General features: G+C 44.1%; 1 protein-coding gene, 2 long non-coding RNA genes and 1 other non-coding gene across 6 annotated transcripts in view; 2 read left to right on the top strand and 2 right to left on the bottom strand.

Annotated features, from left to right (window-relative positions):
* IL2RA (interleukin 2 receptor subunit alpha) overlaps nucleotides 1-7,886 on the top strand; it is a 51,643-nt gene extending 43,757 nt beyond the window's left edge. The window contains exons 5-7 of one of the 2 annotated variants that reach the window (XM_077944870.1): nucleotides 103-174; nucleotides 1,369-1,435; nucleotides 6,530-7,886. In XM_077944870.1, the coding sequence (XP_077800996.1) occupies nucleotides 103-174; nucleotides 1,369-1,435; nucleotides 6,530-6,554 (164 nt within the window). In that variant the 3' untranslated portion in view covers nucleotides 6,555-7,886. 2 annotated transcript variants of the gene reach the window in all.
* LOC107000025 (uncharacterized) lies at nucleotides 104-5,772 on the bottom strand. The gene is made up of 4 exons (XR_001446968.3): nucleotides 5,650-5,772; nucleotides 5,438-5,555; nucleotides 3,087-3,155; nucleotides 104-922 (listed from the first exon to the last, which is right to left on the bottom strand). It is a non-coding gene; the product is annotated as an uncharacterized LOC107000025 (long non-coding RNA).
* Nucleotides 2,275-2,415, top strand: LOC114670218 (small nucleolar RNA SNORA14). Its single transcript, XR_003719700.2, has one exon. It is a non-coding gene; the product is annotated as a small nucleolar RNA SNORA14 (small nucleolar RNA).
* A 4,430-nt stretch (nucleotides 7,887-12,316) lies between the features above and the next one.
* LOC144331064 (uncharacterized) lies at nucleotides 12,317-24,906 on the bottom strand. Of its 2 annotated transcripts, XR_013397909.1 has the most exons (4): nucleotides 24,757-24,906; nucleotides 21,323-21,537; nucleotides 20,443-20,551; nucleotides 16,058-16,193 (listed from the first exon to the last, which is right to left on the bottom strand). It is a non-coding gene; the product is annotated as an uncharacterized LOC144331064 (long non-coding RNA). The 2 variants fall into 2 exon arrangements; XR_013397908.1 differs by lacking the exon at nucleotides 21,323-21,537 and having other exon boundaries at nucleotides 12,317-16,193.
* Nucleotides 24,907-25,119: the final 213 nt, after the last annotated feature.

Here is a 25,119-nt window from a genome sequence, read left to right as displayed (position 1 = left end):
CCTCTGAGCTTCTCATCCACAGAGACGCCCTGACTTCCTTTAGCCTCGTGCCATCCTAAAGTCACAATAGCAGGAGTGTCTCTCTTTATCTCTTTTTCACAGATTTTCGAATACAGACAGAAGTGGCTGCAACCATGGAAACGTTCATATTTACAACAGAGTACCAGGTAGCAGGTGAGTGGGGCACTGGCTTTGTGGACAAAATGTACACCAGGCTGAGATATGGACAGGTTGACTGGTTGGTAGGTTAGTTGGTTGGTTGGTAGGTTGATAGGTAGGTTGGTTAGTTGATTGGCAAGTTGGTTTGTAGGTTGGGAGGTTAATTGGTTGGTTGGTTGGTTGGTTGGTTGGCAGGTTGGTTTGTATGTTGGTGGATTAGTTGGTTGGTAGGTTGGTAGATTGGCAGATTGGTTGGTTAGTTGGTTGGTAGTTTGGTGGGTTAGTTGGTTGGTAGTTTGGTTGGTAAGTTGATAGGTTGGTTGGTAGGTTGGTTGGTAGGGTGGTAGGTTGGTAGTTTGGTTGGTTAACTGGTTGGTTGATTGGTTAGTGAGTTGGTTGGTAGATAGTTTGGTAGATTGGTTGGTTGGTTGGTAGGTTAGTTGGTTGGTAGGTTAGTTGGTTAGTTGTTTGGTAGGTTGGTTAGTTGGTTAGTTGATTGGTAGGTTGGTTGGTTGACTGAAAAGACCCCTTCCTTACACTGCAGAATGTGTGAGTGAAAAGCTAATCCAGATGCTGACAGCTCAGAATCCCATGAACCAGTTACAGGATGCTGTGAGCGAAATCTCAAGTCAGTCGCATCAGCCCCTCTCAAGCTGATCTGGAAGGGCTGTACCCTGAGCCTCTGTCAGGGGTCAACAGTGGGAGGAAGGAGCCATGTAGCCAGGCAGAGAGGACAGGCTTCCAGAAACATGGCCGTCGTTTCCTGGTAGGAGGGAAAAACACACTCTTAGGTTGCATCTGCCTAGAAAGTAAATAAACGTCAGGCTCCAGAACCTCAGCAGAGCAGTATCCGGAAGACCTGAACCCTTCCAGGAGACGTTAATGTGCTTCTCATTATCTGCATATTTTAACATTTCTTTTACCAGGCGCTCGAGGCCTGGCCTCTGAGCCTTTCTGAGGGGCTTGTGTGAGAGAAGGGTGCATACTGAGGGGAAGCTCCCTCCACCCTCACCCTGTCCTCCCCGCCCTGTTCCTCAGGACTCCTAGGAAATCCCACGGGGAGGGACCTGCGTCCTGAGACAGGGAAGAGAGGCTGCAGCCTCCACCTTGCTCTTTGGGGATGTCCTCAGCCTGCCCTGTGGTCCTGGCTCCTGCTGCCCCCATGCCAAGCCCAGGGCCCTTTGCTGAACTCCCTCTCTCTATTGACAGTGGCCGGCTGTGTTTTCCTGCTGATCAGCGTCCTCCTGCTGAGTGGGCTCACCTGGCAGCGGAGACAGTAAGTGCGGTATCACCAAGGCAGCACACGGTCAGATCAAAGTCCTGCACCCAGCCCTGCCCACCCTGCCCCATGCTCGCTCTAATCACCTGCAGTTCAGGGACTGGCAAAAGGAGAGGCCAATCCATGCCTCCAAGAGTCAGTAAAAAAGCATTAAAGCACCGCCAGGTGTGGCGGCTCACGCTGGTAATCACAACACTTTGGGAGGCCAAGGCTGAGTGGATCACCTGAGGTCAGGAGTTTGAGACAAGCCTGGCCAACGTCTCTACTAAAAATACAAAAAATTAGTTGGGCATGGTGGCAGGTATCTGTAATCCCAGCTACTCAGGAGGCTGAGGCAGGAAGATCGCTTGAACCTGGGAGGCAGAGGTTGCAGTGAACAGAGATCGCACCACTGCACTCCAGCCTGGGTGACAGAGCAAGACTCTGTCTCAAAAAACAAACAAACAAACAAACAAAAATTAAAGCACCAGGGAAACGGGAAGGCAAAGGAGCCTCACATTCATTGAGCACCTACTATACACCAGGCTTGATGCTTGTTTTATAAACATTATTGAAATCTACCTTCTCAGAAACCTTTGGAATAGCTGTGGCCTAGAGAGATGCAACAGCTTGAAGAAGATGGCACAGCAGAAGCCAGCACTGCAACTTGAATCTAGAGCCCATGGTTTTCCCACCCAGCCCCTACCTATAGAGGACCCAGGGCAGCATCTGTGCTGAGCTTTGCCTATCCTGTGCTCCCCACCCTCCTTTCTGCAGAGGCTCACACCAGTATCCCCTTGACCAGGAATGTAACCCATGTGTGGTCTTTTTGCATTAACTCAGATTTCCAACCCTGGATGCCTCTTAGAACATCCAGGAGAGAGTCTTCTAAAATACCAGTGAGTGGCAAGGTCCGAGTAAATGCCACAGGAAAAGGAAGGCGGTCCAAAGGGCTATGCTTCTCCTGTGGCTCAGTGTTATTCATAGCTGTGACATCTTTTAAGAGATGTTTACAAGAGGGAAATCATGTCACCAAAACCATTGTGACCCACTTTCAATTTGGGGGGAATCTTCATTTGCAACAATAGAAGAACAAATTTGTTGCAATAAGAAATATTTTTGTAGCTTATGTAGGTTGTTCAGCCAAAACAGCATAATAATTTAAAAAGTTAAAAGATAGGCCAGGTGCGGTGGCTCACGCCTGTAATCCCAGCACTTTGGGAGGGTGAGGCAGGTGGTTATCTGAGGTCAGGAGTTCGGGACCAGCCTGGACAATATGGTGAAACCCTGTCTCTACTAAAAAATACAAAATTAGCCGGCATGGTGTTGAGCACATGTAATCCCAGCTACTTGCGAGGCTGAGACCGGAGAATTGCTTGAACCCAGGAGGCAGAGGTTGCAGTGAGCCAAGATCGTGCCAGCCTGGGCAAAAAGAGCGAAACTCTGTCTCAAAAGAAAAATAAAAAGGTAAAAGGTATCAATGACTGGGCTCCAATCAGAATCTCTGGGGGTGAACCCAAGACATCAGTACCTATTTTTAATTGAGATCAAATTCACCATTTAACTGTCATAAAGTGTACAGTTTATTGGTGTCTTAGCCCGTTTTGTGCTGCTATAACAGAATGCCTGATACTGGGTAGCTTATAAAGAACAGAGATTTATTTCTTACCATTTTGGAGGCTGAGAAGTCTGAGGTCCAGGGGCCCCCATGTGTCAAGGGCCTTTGTGCTATGTCATCCTGTGGCAGAAGGCAGAAGGGCAAGAGAGTGAGAGAGAGCAGGAGAGGCTGAACTCAGCTTTTATCACAAACCCACTCCTGCAATAACAACATTAATCCATTCATGAGGCAGAGCCCTCGTGACCTGATCACCTCTTCAAGATCTCACCTGTCAGCATTGCTGGATTAGGGATTAAGTTTCCAACACATGAGCTCTGGAGGGTGTATTCAAACCACAGTAAGTGGTATTTAGTATATTTGCAATGTTGTGCAGCCATCCCCACTGATTCCAGAATACTTCCGTCATTCCCAAGAGAAGCCCCGCACTGCCAAGTTCCGCATTCTCCCCAGCCCCGGGAAACCACTACTCTGTGTTCCTTCTCTATGTATTTGCCTATTCTGGACATTTGGTGTGAATGGAATCATGTGGCCTTTTATGTCTGGGATAGTTGTACATTTTAAAGCCCCTCGGATGTATCTAATACATATGCATCCAGGTTTGACAACCCTACACTAGGCCATTGGTTTTCAAACTTGAATTTGCACCAGAATCATCTGTAGGAACATAAAGAAATGATAAATGTTTGAGATGATGGATATGCTAAATACCATGATCTGATTGCTGCACATTGCAGGTATCAAAGCATCCCTACATACCCCATAAATATGTGTAACTATTGTGTGTCAACTTAAAAACGTTTGTTTAAAGAATCATCTGGAGGGCTCCTTGAAGCACAGATTGCTGGGGTTCACCCATGGAGTCTCTGCTGCAATCGTCTTGTCTTGCTTAGGTCTGGGAATCTGCATTTCTATCAGGTTCCCACGTGATACTGATGCTGCGGTTCCAGGGAGCAGACTCTGAGGATCACTGCACTAGATAACAGCATTAAGAATCAGGGAAGCTGGCCACACTCACGCTTGTAATCCCAGCACTTTGGGAGGCCGAGGCGGGTGGATTACTTGAGGTCAGGAGTTCGAGACCAGCCTGGCCAACATGGAGAAACCCCGTCTCTACTAAAAATACAAAAATTAGCTGGGCGTGGTGGTGTGGGCCTATAATCCCAGCTACTCGGGAGGCTGAGAAGGAGAATCACTTGAACCCCGGGAGACGGAGGTTGCAGTGAGCCGAGTTCATGCCACTGCACTCCACCCTGGGTGACAGAGCAAGACTGTTTAAAAAAAAAAAAAAAGGAAAAAGAAAGATAAAGAAAAAGTAAACTCTAGAAACTCACTCTGTATCTCTCTTGATTATCCAGGGCCTCCCTGACCCCTGCCAGCATATATTCTGGCCAACCCTAATACAAACTCCACAGTAAGACCCTGAGAAAATGCAGATCCACGCCCCCAAAACCGAAGCACTTAGCCTAGCCAGAGAGAAAAATAAAATATCTCTTCCTTTCTTATATGGGTCATCAGGCCCATAATATACCCTAATTTTCCTCCTGGAATTTAAAAGTATAAATTACTGCAATGCAAATGATAAGCCTCCCAGGGTTATTGTAGCAGGAATGATCCATATAACTGACAGTCTACCAGTTTCTCTAAGGGGTCAGCGGATTCCCAAGGTGTCATTTTAGGATTCCAGGAGGGGAAGGATGTGACATGGCTGACGTGTTGTAGGTGTACTCAGTACTTGCATCCTCTCCTTCCTCAGGCTGAACACTTGACAAGCCTTAACACCTTACAAGGATTTTTTTCATTTGTTAGTTTGAAGACCAAAAGCCTTCGGGCCCAGAGGACAAAGCTATTTGGAAGTAGGAATGGTTCAGTGTTGATGTTGTGAAACAAAGAACTGTGTGAACCTATGTGAGTTCCCACAAAGTCTCCCAGAATTACAGTCTTTAGGGAGACTCAAACATACATCTAGAAATGACTCCTCTAGTCAGTTTGTCCAAAATCCTTCCTAGAATCTGCTATCAACTCGTGGTGCCCTCTTGTGGCAACAGAAAAGCTGCATTTGAATTACCGAAAGATCACTGTAGCCTAGCCAAAGAGAGTTTTGTTTGGGGAAATATTTTTTGTTTGTTCTGGGCAATGACCAGGAGTCCGTGACGTGCTAGAGAAGGCTCACGGTGGCTTGTGAGAGGCAGCAGTTAAATTTTCAGGACTTCTGCAAACTGGTTTTTAAGCATAGCCATTATGTAAAACTAAAGCATTTAGGCTGGGAGCAGTAGCTCCTGCCTGTAATTCCTGCATTTTGGGAGACTAAAGTGAGAGGCTCGCTTGAGACCAGCCTGGGCAACAAAGCGAGACCTTGTGTCTACAAAAACATTTTAAAATTAGCTAGGTGCGGTGGCACATACCTGTAGTCCCAGCTACTGGTAAGGGTGAGGTGAGAGAATCCCTTGAATCCAGGAGTGCAAGGTTGCAGTGAGCTGTGATCACGCCACTGCATTTCAGCTTGACTGACAAATTGAGCCGCTGTCTCAAAACAATAAAAAAATAAAAATAAAATAAAGTATTTAAATTTACAATTCAATAAACTACATGAAAATCAAAGACAAGAATTACTTACAACTAATCACTTCCTAATTATTTGCTACATTTTACTGTTATCTTTGTTCCCTGGGTGGTTTACATCGATTGTGTCTGCATGGTGGAAATACCGTTCAACGGTGGCTACTACGCAGCTCTTTCCAATCACGTGGTCAGTGATGTCACATTGCCAGCTGGAAGCTGGGTGTGGAGGGAGGATTTACACCAGGGAAGATAGGCAACGTCGTCAGAGAGCTGCTTGTTAAACATCACCAGCACACCTCTGCTTGGAGCCTTTTGCTGTGGGAACTCTGTGTGAAGTAGGGAGTAATTAGAAATTCCCATGAGCCAAATAAGGACTGGGAAAAGACTAAGACCGTATTGTCCAATACAGTAGCCACTAGCCACCTGCGGATACTTAAGTGTATTTAAACTCAAATAAATTAAATACCATTAAAACTTCAGTTCCTCGGTTGCACTAGCCACATTTCAAGTATTCCCTAGCCACGGGTGTCTGTGTTATTGGACAGCACAACTAGAAAAGATTTCCATCATCTCATAAAGTTCTATAGCAGAGTGCTGGCTAGAAACTAAGTGCTTTACTGCATGCAAATCATTTAGCACAGTTAGTTGCTGTTTATTATTCTTGTTCCACAGCTATTGTCTGCTGTATAGTTTTTAAAAACTTAGGCCAGGTGCAGTGGCTCATGCCTGTAATCCCAGCACTTTGGGAGGCCGAGGCGGGCAGATCACAAGATCAGGAGTTCGAGACCAACCTCGCCAACATAGTGAAACCCCGTCTCCACTAAAAATACAAAAATTCGCCAGGCATGGTGGCGCGCACACTGGTTTAGAGTGGGGACCACATGTTTTTGGTGCCATATTACACATATGACCCTGACTTTGTTACACCACTACAGGAGGAAGAATAGAAGAACAATCTAGAAAACCAAAAGAACAAGAACTTCTTGGTAAGAAGCCGAGAACAGACAACAGAAGTCATGAAGCCCAAGCGAAATCAAAGGTGCTAAATGCTCGCCCAGGAGACATCCCTTGTGCTCGCCTGGGTTTTGGAAGCTCTGAAGTCACATCACAGGACACGGGGCAGAGGCAACTTTGTCTCTACGCCAACTCAGTCCCATCAGAGAGCGAGCGCTACCCACTTCTAAATAGCAATTTTGTCATTGAAGAGAAAGGGCAAGACCACTAGAACTGTCCATCTTATTTTCATGTATGTGTGTTCATTAAAGCATGAATGGTGTGGAACTCTCGCCACGCTATATGTAGTATAAAGAACAGTAGGTTTACATTCATGTCATTCCAACTTCCCAGTTCAGGAATCCCAAGGAAAGCCCTAGCACTAATGTAAATACACAACACACACACACCCTGTACCCAATACAACTGGACATTGTCCGCGTGGTTCCTTTCCCAGCCACTTCTGACTGCTGATTCTCCCCTTCACGTTACCCAGTGAACATCGTTCAAGAACTCTGGGCTGCTACCCAGAAATCGTTTTACCCTTGGCTCAATCCTCTAAGCTAACCCCCTTCTACTGAGCCTTCAGTCTTGAATTTCTAAAAAACAGAGGCCATGGCAGAATAATCTTTGGGTAACTTCAAAACGGGGCAGCCAAACCCATGAGGCAATGTCAGGAACAGAAGGATAAATGAGGTCCCAGGCAGAGAATCATACTTATCAAGGTTTTACCTGTGCATTACTAATAGGCCTCTTTAAGAGTTAGTTTCTTTGGGATTGCTATGAATGATACCCTGAATTTGGCCTGCACTAATCTGATGTTTACACGTGGACACACAACGTGCAAATCAATGAGTACGTTTCCTGGGAAGTGTCTAAGAACACCAAAAAGGGATCCGTACATTCAGTGTTTATGGAAGGAAGGAAAGAAAGAAGGAAGTGAAGAGGGAGAAGGGATGGAGGTCACACTAGTAGAATGTAACTGTGGAAAGGAGCACATCAGGCCGGGCACGGTGGCTCAGGCCTGTAACCCCAGCTACCTAGGAGACCAAGGTGGGAAGATCTCTTGAGGCCAGGAGTTTGAGACCAGCCTGGGCAGCATAGCAAGACCCATCCCTACAAAAAATTAAAAATTGGCTGGATGTAGTGGCATATGCCTATAGTCCCAGACACTCAGGAGGCTGAGGCAGGAGGATTGCTTGAACCCAGGAGTTCAAGGCTGCAGTCAGTCACGATGGCACCACTGCACTCCAGCCTGGGCAACACAGCAAGACCCTGTCTTTAAGGAAAAAAAGAAAAGAAGAGCATACCAGCAGTCCTCAAACATTAATCAAAATCTTCAGCATATCAGAACCACCTGGAGGCCTTGTTAAAGCAGTTCGCTGGGCCCGTCTCCAGAGTTTCTGAGTCGTCAGTCTGGAATAGAGCCAAAGGTTTTGCATTTGTAACAATTCCCAGGTGCTGTTGCTGCTACTACTATTCCAAGGAACACACTTTGAGAACCATTGTGCTATTGCTCTGCACACCCATCCACTCTCAACTCCCACAAAAAAAATCAACTTCCAGAGCTATTTCGGTGGAAGTCCTGGTTCCATATCTGGTGTCAGATCTCCCCTCACGAATCAGTTGAGTCAGCATTCTAGCTCAACATCATCACATGGTTAAGATTAACGAAAATTATTCATTCAGGAAATTATCAGCCAGTTTTCATTTCTGAAGGGGCAGGAGAGTGTTATGAAAAATAACGGGCAGTTTTCAGCAGGGTCCAGATTCAGATTAAATAACTATTTTCTGTCTGTTCTGTGACCAACCACATACAAACAGACTCATCCATGCACCCTCCCCCTCCGCCTTCAGGTATATGTTTTCTGATTAAAGTTGAGAAGAATCTCAGACCAGAAAAAAAATATATCTATATTTAAATCTTACTTGAGTAGAATTGAATTACTCCTTTTGGGTGTTGAGGGGTCTATAAGATCAAAACTTTTCCATGATAATACTAAGATGTTATTGACCATTTCACTCTCCTTCTCTCAAAAGTGTATGGTGGAATTTTCCAGAAGCTATGTGATATGTGATGATGTCATCACTCTGCTGTTAGCATACAATCAATTTATTGCTATTGTTTATAAAAGAATAAATGATATTTTAAAAAAACTCTTGGTTTTTATTATAAATATGATAAGTATTGCTAGCTATAATTTACATAACCAAAAATGCTTTATAGTTTTTTGGGGTTTTTTTGTTTTGTTTGTTTTTTGAGATGGAGTGTTGCTCTGTTGCCCAGGCTGTAGTGCAGTAGCACAATCTTGGCTCACTGCAGCCTCTGCCTGCTGGGTTCAAGTGATTCTCCTGCCTCAGCCTCCCAAGTAGCTGGGACTACAGGCACCCACCACCAAGCCTGGCTAGTTTTTGTATTTTTAGTAGAGATGGAATTTCACCATGTTGGCCAGGCTGGTCTTGAACTCCTCACCTCAAGTGATCCACCCACCTTAGCCTCCCAAAGTGGTGGGATTACAGGTGTGAGCCACAGCACCCAGCCTGGTATCCTCCATAGTTTTTAATAGTTTTAAATAACATGAAAAGGTCCTGTCAAATGGCCAACAAGCATATCAACATCACTGGTCATTTCAGAAATGCAAATCAAAACCTCAATGAGATACTACTTCATACACATTAAGATGACTTTAAGAAAAAGACTAGGAATGCTCACAGATGGCTGGTGGCAATGTCAAAAGGTGCAGCCACTGTGCAAAACAGAGTCTGTTTTGGCAGTTCCTCAAAAAGCTAAGCATAAATTTGTCCTATGACCCAATTCTATTCCTAGGTACACACCCAAACAACACAAAAACATGTGTCTAAACACAAACTACGACTGTTTATAACAGCATTATTCACATTCACCAAGAGGTAGAAACACCCAAATACCCAACAACAAATGAATGGATAAAGACCAGGCGTGGTAGCTCACACCTGTAATCCCAGCACTTTGGGAGGCCAAGGTGGGCAGATCACTTGAGGCCAGGAGTTAGAGATCAGCCTGGCCAACATGGTGAATCCTCATCTCTACTGTCTCTACTAAAAATACAACAAATTAGCTGGGCATGGTGGCACGCATCTGTAATCCCAACTATATGGGAGGCTGAGGCATGAGAATCCCTTGAACCTGGGAGGCAGATGTTGCAGTGAGCCGAGATGGTACCACTGCACTCCAGCCTGGGTGACCAAGGGACTCTTTCCTCCAAAAAAAAAAAAAAAAAAAGAATGGCTAAGCAAATCATGGTATATCCCTACCAGTGGAGTATTAGCCACAGGAAGGGATGAAGTATTAATCCATGCTGCCATTTAGATGAACCTCAAAAACATTATGCTGAGTGAAGGAAGCCAGACACAAAAGGTCACTACAGTATGACTCATTTTATATGAAATATCTAGAATAGGCAACTCCATGGAGACAGAAAGGAGATAAGTGTTCGCCAGGGGATTTTTCTGGGGTGGTAAAAAAGTTTTGAAACTAGAGAGAGGAGGTAGTTGCACAACGTGTTGAACACATGACAGCCACTGGATTGTATACTTTATCATGGTTAATTGTGTATGTAAATTTCACCTCAACTTTCTAAAAAGGAGATCCCAAGACCAAAATATTTGAATATTGCTTATCTTATTCAAGATTCTCAAAGAAGGGTCCTCAGCCCAGAAGGATCCTCCTGAAGTCTTTATGGTGACTTTAGTATTCTATTAAGTGAGTTATCAGGAGACCCTGAATTTTTGTTTTCAAAAACTAAAATTAGCATATTACTAAAGTTTATGGAAGACTCCAATTTGGTATTCTATCAAGAACGTAAAATTTGCATAGCACCCAGGAAAGGCTGCTGTTCCTGATCCATCACCAGAACCATCGTGAACTGGTTTTAGTTTTTACTCACTGGTATTCCTTCAGCTAAATGATGAATTCCTGCCAGTGATTTTCATGGAGGGGTTGTGTTGGCTGGCTGCCAATGTGCATAATCAATTAATTTGCTGTGGGTTGAAAACCTGAACAAACTGAAAGTCAATAACTCTTCTTAGGTCTGTAGAAGTAACAGTACAGGGTAGCTCACTGTCCTCAATATGGGAGAGGCAGACGGGCTGATACAAAGAAATCACAACTTCCCGGAGCAGAAGCCCAGGAACAAACCCTGCTACTGGAACCAGCAGAGGGGCAGGAAAACCGAAACTGGGAACTGACAAATTGCTGGAGGCTCAGTGTGGACACTTCTGAGAGACGAAAATTTCAGGGGAGCAGCCCAGTCACAAGGGGTCCCCACTTTCATGACCTTTCCCTCCAGGAACTCAATGAGGTCTTCACAGTGAAGATGGGAGAAAAACTTCCTTGTGCTTTTGACAGGAGAAAGAGAAAAGGTAGTGTCGCGTGTGTCCGTGTGAAGAGAGTCCACCAACAGGCTTTGTGTGAGCAACAAGGCTGTTTATTTCACCTGGGTGCAGACAGGCTGAGTCCGAAAAAGGAGTCAGCAAAGGGTGGCGGGATTATCATTAGTTCTTATAGGTTTGGGATAGGCGTGCAAAGTACATTCTCAAGGGCAGGGAGAATATTACAAAGTACCTTCTTAAGGGCAGGGAAGAACATATTGTATCAGTTAGGGTGGAGCAGGAACAAATCACAGTGGTGGAATGTCATCAGTTAAGGCTATTTTCACTTCTTTTGTGGATCTTCAATTGCTTCAGGCCATCTGGATGTATACCTGCCGGTCATGGGGGATATGATGGCTTAACTTGGGCTCAGAGGCCTGACAGGTACCATTTTGAAATATGCCAGAGTATTCAGTTCTTGTCCAACAAGGCCTGCCCTCAAGGAAAGTATTTTCCTCACTATCTTCAATTTTACCATAGTCTAACCAACCTGAATTTTACCAGTGTCTAACCAACCTGAAAGAAGGGAAATAACCAACTCTAGCCTCTCTGCCCTTCTTGTCTCATCTAAGGGAGGAGGGGAATGAAAAGCACTTGTGAAGATCACAGTCCAGGGATACAGGCTTGCTGAAGACTGAGCCTAATCATAAGACTATGGAATGAAAAAAAAAAAAAAAGACTATGGAATGGTTCCTCACCCCCTGCACCTTACCACTACATGAATGGGGTTGTTGTGTGTCACAGGGGACTACAGCTGAAACAACTGCATGTTTCAGTCCCTCTTTAAGAAGCGGTCTCCAGGGAAGCCCAAAGATGAGAGGGGAGACAAAAACAAAGACACTAGAGGGAATTTTATCCTCTGACACCTACAGCTACAGCAAATAGTAAACACAGCCTAACTCCTAATCAGATAAACATAAAGCCTCACACTAAAGGCCTATTTACCTTGGTTCCTTTTATGTTATACATCAGGTCCAGCTTTCAACAAGAAATTACAAGGCATGCTAAACGGCAAAAAAACACAGATTAAAGAGGCAAAGCAAGCATTGTAACCAGACTCAGATACTACCATGTTGGAATTATCAGACTGGGAATTTAAAACAACTACGAAAATAAACCATTATGACAGAGATTTCTATGGTCCTGTGGATCCATTCTTCCCTTCCACTATCAGTAATAAAATCCCCAAGTTTTAACCCAACACATTTCTCCCCCTAGCTAAAGATGATATTTTCTAGCCTCCCTTGCAGCTAAGTGTGGTCATGTGACTAAACTGGGACAATAAGATGTAAATTAAAAAGTATCTGAGACAGGTCTTAATCCATTTAGAGGTTTATTTTGCCAAGATTAAAGACCATGACCTGTGACACAGCCTCAGAGTTCCTGAGAACATGTGCCCAAGGTGGTTGAGTTACAGCTGGGTTTGATATTAATACATTTTAAAGGCACAGAAATTATAGGCAAAGACATAAAGCAATACATGTAAGGTATACATTGGTTCAGCCAAGAGAGGTGGGACATGTCAAAGTGGGAGGCTTCCAGGTCATGGTTGATTCAAAAGTTTTCCGACTGGCAATTGGTTGAAAGAGTTAAGCTAAGGCTGAGGAGTTGAAGTCAGTAAAAAGAAATGCTTGAGTTAAGATAAGGGGGGTGGGGTTGTGGAAGATAATGTCCTTGTCATGTACACGAAGCCTCCAGATAGCAGGCTGCAGAGAGAATAGATAGCACATATTTCTTATTGGACCTTTACAGATGTCAAACTCTCTGGAAAAGACCCATTAGGAGAAAGGAGATTCCTCCAGTATGGAAATTAAGAGACAGCTTTGCAAGGTCACTTCAAAATATGTCAAAAAATATTTTGGGATAAAATAATTTTATTTCCTTCTTGGCCTGTTATATGTCACGTGATGCTATACCAGAGTCAAGTTGGGATTGGGTATCTTACTGCTAAAGGGTCTGTTTCTTCAGTCTTATGATCTCTGTTTTAATGTAATGCTGGTCAGTGATGCCTGAATTCCAAAGGGAAGGATTACAATCAGGTGAGTCAACCCCCCACTTCTTGTCATGACTTGAACTAGTTTTTCAGTTTCTTGGGGATCCCCTTGGACAAGAAGGGGCCCATTCAGTCAGTTGGAGGCTTAGAATTTTATGTTTGGTTTACAGAGATATGAGCAGAAGTGACATGTGACACCCAGGGTGTGCCCTTGAAGAGAACACGCACACCCTCCTTCATCTCCTCTCACTGGTGGCTGTGTGCTCTTGCTCTCGTGAGCTAGAATCACTTGGAGGACAGAAGCCACACATGAAGCCTGAGAGGAAAAGAAAATTAAAGGAGGCTAGGAGTCTGACCCATGAGGTGTCCCACCATCTGTGCACACACTCGGACTGCATGTGAGACAGAAATAACCCTCCCATTTGCTGTGATTTTTGCCCTTGTTAGGGCAGCAGCCTAACTGTATCAATCACCCACACTCCTACTGAAATGACACCCTTGGCTATTGTTTGGATATGGTTTTGTTACCAGAAAGGGGTCCCGATCCAGACCTCAAGAGAGTTCTTGGATCTCACACAAGAAAGAATTCAGGACGAGTCTGTAGCGTAAAGTGAAAGCAAGTATATTAGGAAAGTAAAGGAATAAAATAATGACTACTCCACAGACAGAGCAGTTCTGAGGGCTGCTGGTTACCCATTTTTATGGTTATTTCTTGATGATATACTAAACAAGGGGTGGATTATTCATGCCTCCCCTTTTGAGACCATATAGGGTAACTTCCTGATGTTGCCATAGTATTTGTAAACTGTCATGGTAGCAGTGAGGATGACGAGAAGTCACTCTTGTCTCTATCTTGGTTTTGGTGGGTTTTAGCTGGCTTCCTTACTGCAATCTGTTTTATCAGGAAGGTCTTTATGACCTGTATCTTGCACCAACCTCCTGTCTCATCCTGTGACTTAGAATGCCTTAACCATGTGGGAATGCAGCCCAGTAGGTCTCAGCCTTAGTCTATCTAGCCCCTATTCAAGATGGAGTTGCTCTGGTTCAAACATCTCTAACAGTTGTTTATCTCAACCGAATCTCATGTAGGAATGTGATTCCCAGTGTTGGAGGTGGACCTAATAAGAGATGTTTGCGTAATGAGGGTGGATCCTTCATTAATAGATGATTGTCCTCCCTGAGTGAGAGCGGTGAGTGAGTTCTCATTCTATTCATTCCCATGAGAGCTGGTTGTTAAAAAGAGCCTGGCATCTCCCCCCACCCTTTCTTCCTCTCTTGCCATATGACCTCTGCACACACCAGCCCCCCTTCACCTCCCATCACGAGGAGAAGCAGCCTAAGACCTTTCCCAGTGGAGATGCCCAATCTTGAACTTTCCAGACACCAGAACTGTGAGCCAAATAAAACGTTTTCTTTATAAATGACTCCGTCTCCAACTGGGTGTGGTGGCATGCACCTGTAATCCCAGCTACTTGGGAGGCTGAGGCAGGAGAATCACTTGAACCCGGGAGTCAGGGTTGCAATGAGCAGAGATCGTGCCACTGCACTCCAGCCTGGCCACAGAGTGAGACTCCGTCGAAAGAAAAGAAAGAAAGGAGGAAAGAAAGCAAGAAAGCAAGAAGGAAAGAAAGCAAGAAGGAAAGAAAGCAAGAAAGCAAGAAATCAAGAAAACAAGAAAGCAAGAAAGCAAGAAAGGAAGAGAAAGAAAAAGAAAGGAAGAAAAGAAAGAAAGACTCAGTCTCAGTATTCTCAGGTTACAGCAACACAAAACAGACTAAAACACCCTCTCCACCAAAATTCTGTTTGTGTAGTCATATTAGTATCAAAATCTTTTCAAGGGAAAATGGACTCAAGAATCAACATTCAACATGACAGCAGACTTTCAAGTAAATACATGTTTTCTGTTCCATAAATATTATCTGAAAAAAAATTCTCTACAGGAGGTAAACAAGTAGATAAGAAAAAATAGCATTGGTTCTCTTTATTAATTTGAATACTCCCCTACTCTTCTTCAGAAAATCACTGCACTCGGTCTCCAACACCCCTGAAGGCTTTCTGAAATGTTGGCTCATGTGGAGGTGTTCCTTTCTCCTGATGGATTCTGGCTAAGTCAGAAACCACAAAGAGAAAGCTGCTGAAATTTTAAAAACTTCTCCCTGCTATTTCCATTTCTCCTCTTAAAGAGTGCAATGCGAAACATATGTCCTCTTCTTCTACGATATCAATGAACATACCTTCAGAGCTAGCCTACTGATATGAGGGTAAGGATGAGAAGAAATCTTGTTATCTCAGGGCAATAGGATTATCAAGCACTGTATCAGCAAATGCATCACTTAAGACTGAGTTGTAAATACAGCCATGCACTGCATAACAATGTGTTAGTCAACAACAGACTGCATCTACACGACAGTGGTTCCATAAGATTACAATACTATAGTTTACCATACCTTTTCCATGTTCAGACACACAAATATGGCCAGGTGCAGTGGTTCACGCCTGTAATCCCAGCACTTTGGGAGGCTAAGGTGGGCAGATCATCTGAGGTCAGAAGTTCAAGACCAGCCTGACCAACATGGCAAAACCCCATCTCTATGAAAAATACAAAGTTAGCTGGGTGTGGTGGTGCATGCCTGTAATCCCAGCTACTCGGGAGGTTGAGGCAGGAGAATCGCTTGAACCCAGGAGGCGGAGGTTGCAGTGAGCCGAGATTGCACCATTGCACTCCAGCCTGGGTAACAGAGTGAGACTCTCTCAAACAAACAAAAAGATACACAAATATATACCATTGTATCACAATCGCCGCAGTATTCAGTATAGTAACCTGCTTTACAGGTTTGTAGCTAGGGGAGATAGGCTACAGCAGCCCCGGTGTGGTAGGCTCTGCCATCTAGGTTTGTGCGAGTTCACTCTGTGGTGTTTTCACAACAACAAAATCACCTAACAGTGCATTTCTCAGAAAGTGTCCCCATCGTTAAGTGACTCGTGACTGTGATAGAAAATCAAAACCCACTGTCTCTCATAACCGTGTACCCTCCAGTGGTGCTTCCTGCATGACTCAGCAACTTTATCAAGAACCTGGTTATGGGTATTTTTTCTTCTCTCTTTTCTGTCTCCAGTGATGTCAAGTTTATCCAAAGACCAGCTTAGCCTCGTGATAGCCAACAGTTTGTCGCTATTCCAGAATTAATATCAGATGATCACATCTAGAAATAAGAAAAGAAATAAGGTTCCCCCTTTGGCACTTCCAGCAAATGCCTTCTCCAGTCTTGTTGACTCAAACTAGGTCTCATATCTACTGCTGCACTGTGACCAGAAGATGTGAGATGATTCTGATTTCGTAAGGCCCAAGCCACAGACCCCACTCCTAGAACCAGTAATAAAGAGAAGATCTTAAAAGCAGCCAGAGAAAAATGAACCATTGCAGAGAAATATAATAAGGATGACAGCCAGGCCCGGTGGCTCACGCCTATAATCCCAGCACTTTGGAAGGTCGAGGCAGGCGGATCACTTGAGGTCAGGAGTTGAGACCAGCCTGGCCAACACGGTGAAACCCTGTCTCTACTAAAAATACAAAAATTAGACAAGCATAGTGGTGCATCCCTGTAATCCCAGCTACTTGGAAGACTGAGGCAGGAGAATCACTTGAACCCAAGAGGCTCAGGTTGCAGTGAGCCAAGATCGCACCACTGCACTCCAGCCTTGGTGAGAGAGTGAGACTCTGTCTCAAAATAAATAAAAATAAATAAATAAAGGCAGCAGATTTCTCTCTGGTAACAGTGTAAGTGGAGCAATATCTTTAAACTACAGAAAGCAAAAAACTGTCAACCTAAAATTCTATATCCAGAGAAAATAGCCTTCAAAAATGAAGATGAAATAAGTATTTTTGGACATATAAAAGTTGAAAGACTTCATAACCCGCAGGCTTACATGGCAAGAAATATTAAAGGCCTCAGCTAAAATTTCACTGGGTTGAATAACATCTCCCCAAAATTCCCATCTACTTGGAACCTGCAAATGTGGCCTTGTTTGAAAACAGAATGTTTGGAAATGTAACAAAGTTAAGATGAAGTCATACCAGATTAGGGTGGACCTTAAACCAATATGACTGGTGTCCTCATAAGAAGAGGGAAATTTGGACGCGGACCCACACAGAGGGAAGACAGCCAGGTGAAGACAGAGTCAGAGATTGGAGGATTTTTTTTTTTTTTTTTGAGACAGAGTCTCACTCTGTCACCCAGGCTGGAGTACAGTAGCACCATCTCAGCTCACTGCAGCCTCTGCCTCCCGGGTTCAAGAGATTCTTGTGCCTCAGTCGCCCAAGTAGCTGGGATTCCATGTGAGTGCCACCACACCTGGCTAATTTTTGTTTTTTTGTTGTTTTAGTAAAGACAGGTTTTTGCCATGTTGCTCAGGTTGGTCTCAGACTCCTGGTCTCAAGTTATCCACTTGCCTCGGCCTCCCAAAGTGCTGGGATTACAGACACGAGCCACTGCACCCAGCTGGAGAGACTGAAGTTTGATACCACGAGCTGAGGAACACCAAGGACTGTCAGCAATAATCAGGTTAGGAAGAGGCAAGGAAGGGGCTTCTGCTGGAGCCTTCAGAGAGAGCACAGTCCTGCTGATGCCTTGAGTTCAGACCTCCAGCTTCTAGAACTATGAGAGAATGCATTTCTGCTGCTTTAAGCCACCCAGTTTGTGGTACTTCGTGACCGCAGCCCTAGGGAGCTAATACAGAAGTCTTCAGACAGAAGAAGAATAGTACAAGTTGGAAATACAGATCTATGGAAAGGAAGAAAGAGCACAGGAAATGGTAACTACATGGGTAAAATGATGGAAACTTTTCTTACTTCAATACCTTTAAAAATACTTTAACAAAAATAATCACAAATGTAGGGAGAGTACATAACATAATTATCAATAACATGTAAGAAAGCAATAGATAAAAGGGAGAAATGGAAGTATACTATTTTCAAGTCCTTGTACTATGTGTGACTGTGATAATATCTGTTGAAGGTAGACAGTGGTAAGTTAGATGTGTACTGAAAACCCTGAGGCAACCACTAAAACAACACAATGAAAAGTTATAGTAATAAACCAACAAAAGGCAGTAAAAGGGAAAGATTTAAAATTCACTTCAATAGAAGGCAGACAGGAGAGAAAGGGTAACAGAGAACAGACGGGATGAACGGTTTTTTTGTTTGTTTGTTTTAAGCAAGATGATAGATTGAAACCAAACCATATCAATAATCCTCTTTTTTTTTTTTTTTTTTTTTTTGAGATGGAGCCTCGCTCTATTACCCAGGTTGGAGTGCAGTGGTGGGCTCTCAGCTCACTGCAACCTCCGCCTCCTGGGTTCATGCAATTCTCCTGCCTCAGCCTCCCATATAGCTGGGATTACAGGCATGCACCACCACGCTCAGCTAATTTTTGTATCTTTGTAGAGACGAGGTTTCACCATGTTGGTCAGGCTGGTCTTGAACTCCCAACCTCAAGTAATCTGCCCACCTCCCAAAGTGATGGGATTACAGGCATGAGCCACGATGCCCGGCAATAACCACTTTAAATGTAAATTGTCTACACATTCCGATCAAAAGACAAAGATTATAAGAGTGGATTTTAAAAGCAAGAATAAACTATATCCATACATAAGAAATAAAAAATTGAAAGCAAAAAGATTAGAAACACTTAGCACAAGAAAGCTGGAGTGGTGCTACTAATATCAGATTAACAAATTTGAGAGTAACGAATATAACCAAGCACAAAGAAAGTCATTTCATAATGCTAAAAGGATCAATTCATCAGGAGGCCAGAGCAACCCTAATACTAGGATTGTTTGGATTGCTTTGTACTTCATACTAGAGCTTCAAAATACATGAAGTGAAAACTAATTGAACTGCAAAAGTAAATAGCCAAATCTGTGACCACAGTGGGAGATTTCAATACGTTTCTGTCACTCTCAGAAACAGGTTGAACAAGTAGAGAGAAAAACCAATAAAATATGGAGGACTTAACATTATCAAGCATTTGACTTAATTGAAATGTATAGAACCATTACCAAACAAAGACTGAAGAAACATTCTTTTAAAATGCATAAGGAACATAAGGAACATTTATCACCACAGGCTGTTTACTGGGATACATTTTTTTTAAGCCTCCACCTCACACCCTTTAGGGTGGCTACTATCAGAAAGAAAACAGAGAATAACAAGTGTTGACAAGGATATGAAGCAATTGGAACTCTGGTGTACTACTGGTGGGATTGTAAAACAGAGCAGCTGCTGTGGAAAACAGTATGGTAGATGCTAAAAAAAAAAAAAAAATAGAATTACAATATGATCCAGCAATTCCACTTCTGGGTATATACCCAAAAGTACTGGAAACAGGGTCTCAAAGAGTTTATAGCAATATTATTCCCAATGGTCCAAAGCTGGCAGCAACCCAGGTGTCCATCAACAGATGAAAGAATAAACGAAGTGTGGTACATACACATGATGGAATATTATTCAGCCTTGAAAAGGAAGGAAATGTTAACACGGGCTACAGCACGGATGAACCTCGAGGACACTAGGCTCAGTGAAATAAGCCAGACACGAAAGGACAAACACTGTTTGATTGCATTTATCTGAGCTCCTTCGAGTAGGCAAATTCACCAAGACAGAAAGTAGAATGGTCACTGCCAGGGACTGGGGGAAGAGGAAGGAGGAGTTATGGTTTCGTTTTGTTTCTTTTTTTCTTTGGAGACAGAGTCTCACTCTGTTGCCCAGATTGGAGTGTAGAGGTGTGATCTTGGCTCACTGCAACCTCCGCCTCCTGGCTTCAAGCGATTCTCCTGCCTCAGATTCCCGAGTAGCTGGGACTACAGGCCCACACCCCCACGCCTGGCTAGTTTTTTTGTATTTCCGTAGAGATGGGGTTTCACCGTGCTGCCCAGGTTGGTCTCAAACTTCTGAGCTCAGGTCATCCGCCCATCTTGGCCTCCCAAAGTGCTGGGATTACTGGCATGAGCCACCACACCTGGCCAGAGTTAATGTTTAATGGGAACAAAGTTTCAGTTTTGCAAGACTAAAAAGTTCTGGAGAAGGATACTGGTGATGGTTGCACAAGGTGATTGTACTTAATGCTGCAGAATTGTACACCTGAGAATGGTTAAGATGGTGAATTTTATATTATGTGCTTTTTGCCACTATATATATATATAAAATATATATATAAAAATATATATATATATACTGCTTGACTCCGTTTATATAAATTTCTAGAAAATCCCAACTGCCCTATAGTGACAGAAAGCAGATCAAAGACTGTCGGGGAAGAAGACAGAGGAGCATTATCTTGATTGTGGTTTTATGGGCGTGTACTTATGCCAAAACTTACCAAATTGTGTACTTTGAATATGTGCAGTTTTTTAACGTTCACTAAACCCCCAATAAAACCCTTTCTCAAAAGTTACCTGTTTGAAATTCCTAGCCAGGTTCTGTTTTTTGGACTGGCCCCTGAGTGAATCTCTCCTGGCCTCACCAGCCTGCAGGTCCAGATGAAACTGTGCTCTTGGTAATAACCTGTACATACACACAAACATGATCTCCTTCAGAGCCTGCAGACTCAGGTGAGGCCATATTCTTGATAATAGCCTGTAAATAACACACACACACACACACACACTCACCACACCCTCTCTCTCTCTCTCTCCTTCAGAGCCTGCAGGTTCAGGTGAGACTGCACTCTTGGTGATAATACACACACACACACACACACACACATACACAGTCTCCTTCAGATATTTTTAGGAGTCCTCGGCATCCTGCCAGGCAGCCTTCCTGGGCTCCACCTATGGGAGGGGAACATGCTCCTCCTTCCCATTATATGTCGTATTTTATCACCTGGGCACTAAGACAAGTTAACTGTGTCCTAGAGTCTCACAGAATCCTTCGTGAATCCTGCGTCCCCAGCTTCTGCCCCCAGCTTTGCTTTCCACAAGGTTTTGACACAGACCCACGGAAGAATCTCCAAGACAGGTACCAGGACGTCGTCTGCGTTCCTCCCTATTCTTCTCCCCCAGCCTCACTCTTCCAAAAATGCAACTAGAGTCACGGATCCTGCCCCATAGGTTTCCCAGAGGTGCCCAGATCAATCCGAATTCTAGGGGTGAACACAGGTGGTCGGAAACTGTCCACATGCCTCACGATAGGATGTAACACCATCTGTTAAGGCCTGTGAACTCTAGGCTCTTTATGTGTTCATTTTACAAATATTTAGCACCACCCCTTAAGGAAAACCTAGAAACAAGTGGCTCCATTGCTGTTGGGACAAAATGACGTGTAAAGTGTTACAGTGTGGCAGAGTTCCCACACGAAGGCTCCAGACTGTGTGCTCTGTTCCCATGCAACGCCTCCAGGCAGACTTGTGAGAACAAAGTCACCAGGTGCTGCTCTGCCGGAACATTCTGCCAGGAACACTCCACCAGGTGCAAAACCGAAAAGGTGGGGCAGCAGGAGACAGGCAGGAGAACTGGTTTCCTTCCCACCCACGCCGCTCTCTGTTGTCACTGTGACGGAAGAGAAAAGGAAAAGAGGGATGGTGAAGTCTGTGCCCCAAGTCTCTGCTTTTTGCTGCTTTGCAGTTTGTGGAGGAAGCGTAGGTTTTAATACGCAGAATCCATTACATTGTGATACCCCAAAAACTAGGACAGTCAGGCTGCATTTTGGAAGCAGCAGCCAGGAGTACAAGTCCTGCCCATGGGAAGGAGGAAAAGCGGGAGAAAGCTTGACAACTCTCTGAGTTTCCCTCAGGCAAATGTGGCCTGAACGAGATCCAAATGTCCCCGCGTGTCCAACCGGTGAGGGATGGCGAGCTGAGAGCCTGAGCAGGCACACCCGCGGGGAATTAACAAGGGAGGGGCCTGGGCTCCCCATCCATCCCCTGCAGACCCGCAGGCAGCTGGGGCCAGAGCTGCAGGCAGGTAAGCCTGCCAGGAACGGAATAGGCACCCGGGATCTACAGGTGCCACCCACTGGGAATCCTTAGCACCTGCAGACACCAGGGACAGAAATTGAGGGAGACCTGCCCGCCTCCCATGTGTGGCCCATCGTAACCATGCCAGGCCCCCTCCCCAGAGGGCTCCCCGGCTGCGGACCCCTAACAGGAGCTCTCCAAGGAAGAGGAGAATGAAATCCTAAGGAGTTTTTTGAACCAAACTCTGACTGAATTAATAATTCACCTGACAAATTACTGAAGTAGACAAAGGGAAAGACACAGAGTGGATAAGGTTCAATCAAGAGCCCCTGGCAGATCAGGGGTTTGGAAGGGGAAATGACGTGTGGGGACTCTCAAATATGGGTCTCCCCCCAGGTCCTGCAAGGATCGTCTGCCCACTCTACCCGGAAGAATCAAATGGCATCTTCGCTCCACGAACCACAACTTTGGGGTGCACAGGCTTTTCTTTCCTCTTCTCCAATAGATTCCCTGCCCAGAAATGTCTCATGGTTAATCATTTTATTTTTTAATTTCTATTTTAGATTTGGGGGTGCATGTGCAGGTGTGTTACATGATTATGTTGCATGATGCTGAGGTTTGGACTTCTCATAAGGACAGTTAGTCATTTAAAATTAATAAACCAGCCAGGCACGGTGGCTTATGCCTGTAATCCCAGCATTTTGGGAGGCCAAGCTGGGAAGATCATTTGAGATCAGGAGTTCGAGACCAGCCTGGCCAACATGGCAAAACCCTATCTCTAATAAAAATACAAAACTTAGCTGGCGTGATGGTTCATGCCTGTCATCCCAGCTACTCGGGAGCCTGAGGCAGGAGAATCGCTGGAACCTGGGAGGCAGAGTTTGCAGTGAACTGAGATTGCACCACTGCATTCCAGCCTGGGCAACAGAGATGCTGTCAAAAAAAAAAAAAAAAAAAAGAATTCTAAGGGCTAGCCATCAAACCTGACACTTGATATGCTAGAGGGACATTAGCAACCATTCTCTCTGGAGAAAGCAACCTGGCTGAGAGGATTATTGATTGTTTTGCTTCAAAATCCTATTTTAAATATGCCCCTACTAGATGACCCGGCCATGCTTCTCCTAGAAAAGTTTCAGATAAATTAAAACGTGTATATATATATGTGTACACACACACAAATATTTGTACAAAAGTGTTCATCACAGCTTTATTTATTATTGCCAAAAACAGGAAACAACCCAAATGTCCATCAACAAATTATATGTTCATCTTTTTTTTTTTTTTAAAGACACTATTTCACTCTGTTGCCCAGGCTGGAGTGTAGTGACACAATGTCAGCTCACTGCAATCTCCACCTCCTGGGTTCAAGCAATTATTCTGCCTCAGCCTCCTGAGTTGCTGGGACTACAGGCATGTGCCACCACGCCCAGCTAATTTTTGTATTATTATTTTTTTTTCAGTAGAGATGGGATTTCACGATGTTGACAGGACTGGTCTCGAACTCCTTACCTCAAGTGATCCACCTGCTGTGGCCTCCCAAAGTGCTGGGATTACAGGCGCGAGCCACCGCACCTGGCCCAAATTATATATTAATCTAATGGAAGACTATCCCACAACCAAAGGGACAAGTTATGAACACACACAACAGGCAGAAGTGCAAAACAAAATGCTGAGTAAAGAGTCCAGACGAGAGATCATGTACCACACGATTCTGTTTCTATGACTTTAAAGTAGGCAAACTCGTCTGTGGCAGAAGAAATCAGAACCATGTTTGCCAGGGACAGAGGATAGTGTAGGAATTGACTGGAAAGGGACGCCAGGGATATTTCTGAGGAAAAGGAACTATCCTATGACTTGATAGAGGAAAGGGTGTTTGCATTTGTCAAAACTCATGTAAAGCGGATCTTAATTTAAAATGTCAATGCTAGTTGAGTATCAGAAGTATTTCATTAAATCTACAATGCTATAAATTATAAGATTCACCATGCTTTTATTTTTACTCCTAAGAAATAAAGGGGAAAAGAGCATCACCACTAAAACTGCGACACACTGTAGGCTGTAAGACACACCTGATTTAGAAATGCTAAATGTGAGGGTTAACATATGTTTTCGAATCAATGATCTTTAAGAGTTTAGTCCTTTCTTTGCGTTTCTCTGTAACAAACCTAAACTCATCACTCCCCACAAAACAGGTAGGTGTCCCAGGCCAGCAGAAAAGACTGAGATCTCAGGAAGACAAAAAAGAAAAGCACATTAATTATTTTCTAAGTATAATTCTTATAAAACAGGGATATCGGCCCACAGTTCTTAATTAACTTGTCTAAGTTCAAAGTCTGTCACTAATTACTGAACTAAATTTTCATCTGATTACTAAAGAGACAAGGATACTCTTCAGCCCTGACTTTAGTGCAAAACTGTTCTCTTTACAGCAAACTGAAATCTGCGTTTATTACATTTAGCTTCTGCTTGTGGAAATCTGTTTAGCAAGCTGCCCTTCTAGAATACAAGTCTCTAGATTATAATGGTTGGTGAACAGTGGAAAGAAATAAGTCTTTAAACTCAAAATTTATTTTTTCCCCTTATTTCGCAGTGTGTCTGGGAAGGTGGAATTTACGTTGACTTAATCCTAGGTCCCAGTCTCCTCTCTGTCAGGATGGATATTGCTGGTTACCGTAAAACACAGCTTCTTATCCCCATTGTGAGTACTGGTCCCTTCGTTATGCAAATGTGCAGCAGTGAAGCCACTCTGCCGCTGAGGAAAGCGGGTGACAAGACCTTTAACCAATGGAAAGACCCCCCTTCCAGAACTGACCTTGCAGCTTGCAGAGCTTCTCAGTCGGCAGTAAGTAAATTTCCAAAAGCACTTCCTGGGAAGAGGGAATCTGATACCCAGACCCCTTCCTTTGTGAGGCTCAGTGTGTGGAACTTCTCTAATATATGAAGATGATCCCAATGAGGGGTGCTGATGGAAAAAGACATCACAAGTTACAACACACTGTGAGGTCACAAGCAATCTGTATTGGTGATCCAGGCCCAAAGCCAGGTCTTGAATATTTCTGGGAATGGCTAGAACTAGCACAGCACATAAATAAGTCTGTTCTAGTAAACATGCACTGAGAGTTGTCTCTATCAGTATCCAGCCAAGAGGATAAAAATCTTTCTATGGGCCAAGTGC

The sequence above is a fragment of the Macaca mulatta genome, chromosome 9, assembly GCF_049350105.2.
Source record: "Macaca mulatta isolate MMU2019108-1 chromosome 9, T2T-MMU8v2.0, whole genome shotgun sequence".
Lineage (NCBI taxonomy): Eukaryota > Metazoa > Chordata > Mammalia > Primates > Cercopithecidae > Macaca > Macaca mulatta.
This window is presented reverse-complemented; position numbering and strand designations above follow the sequence as displayed.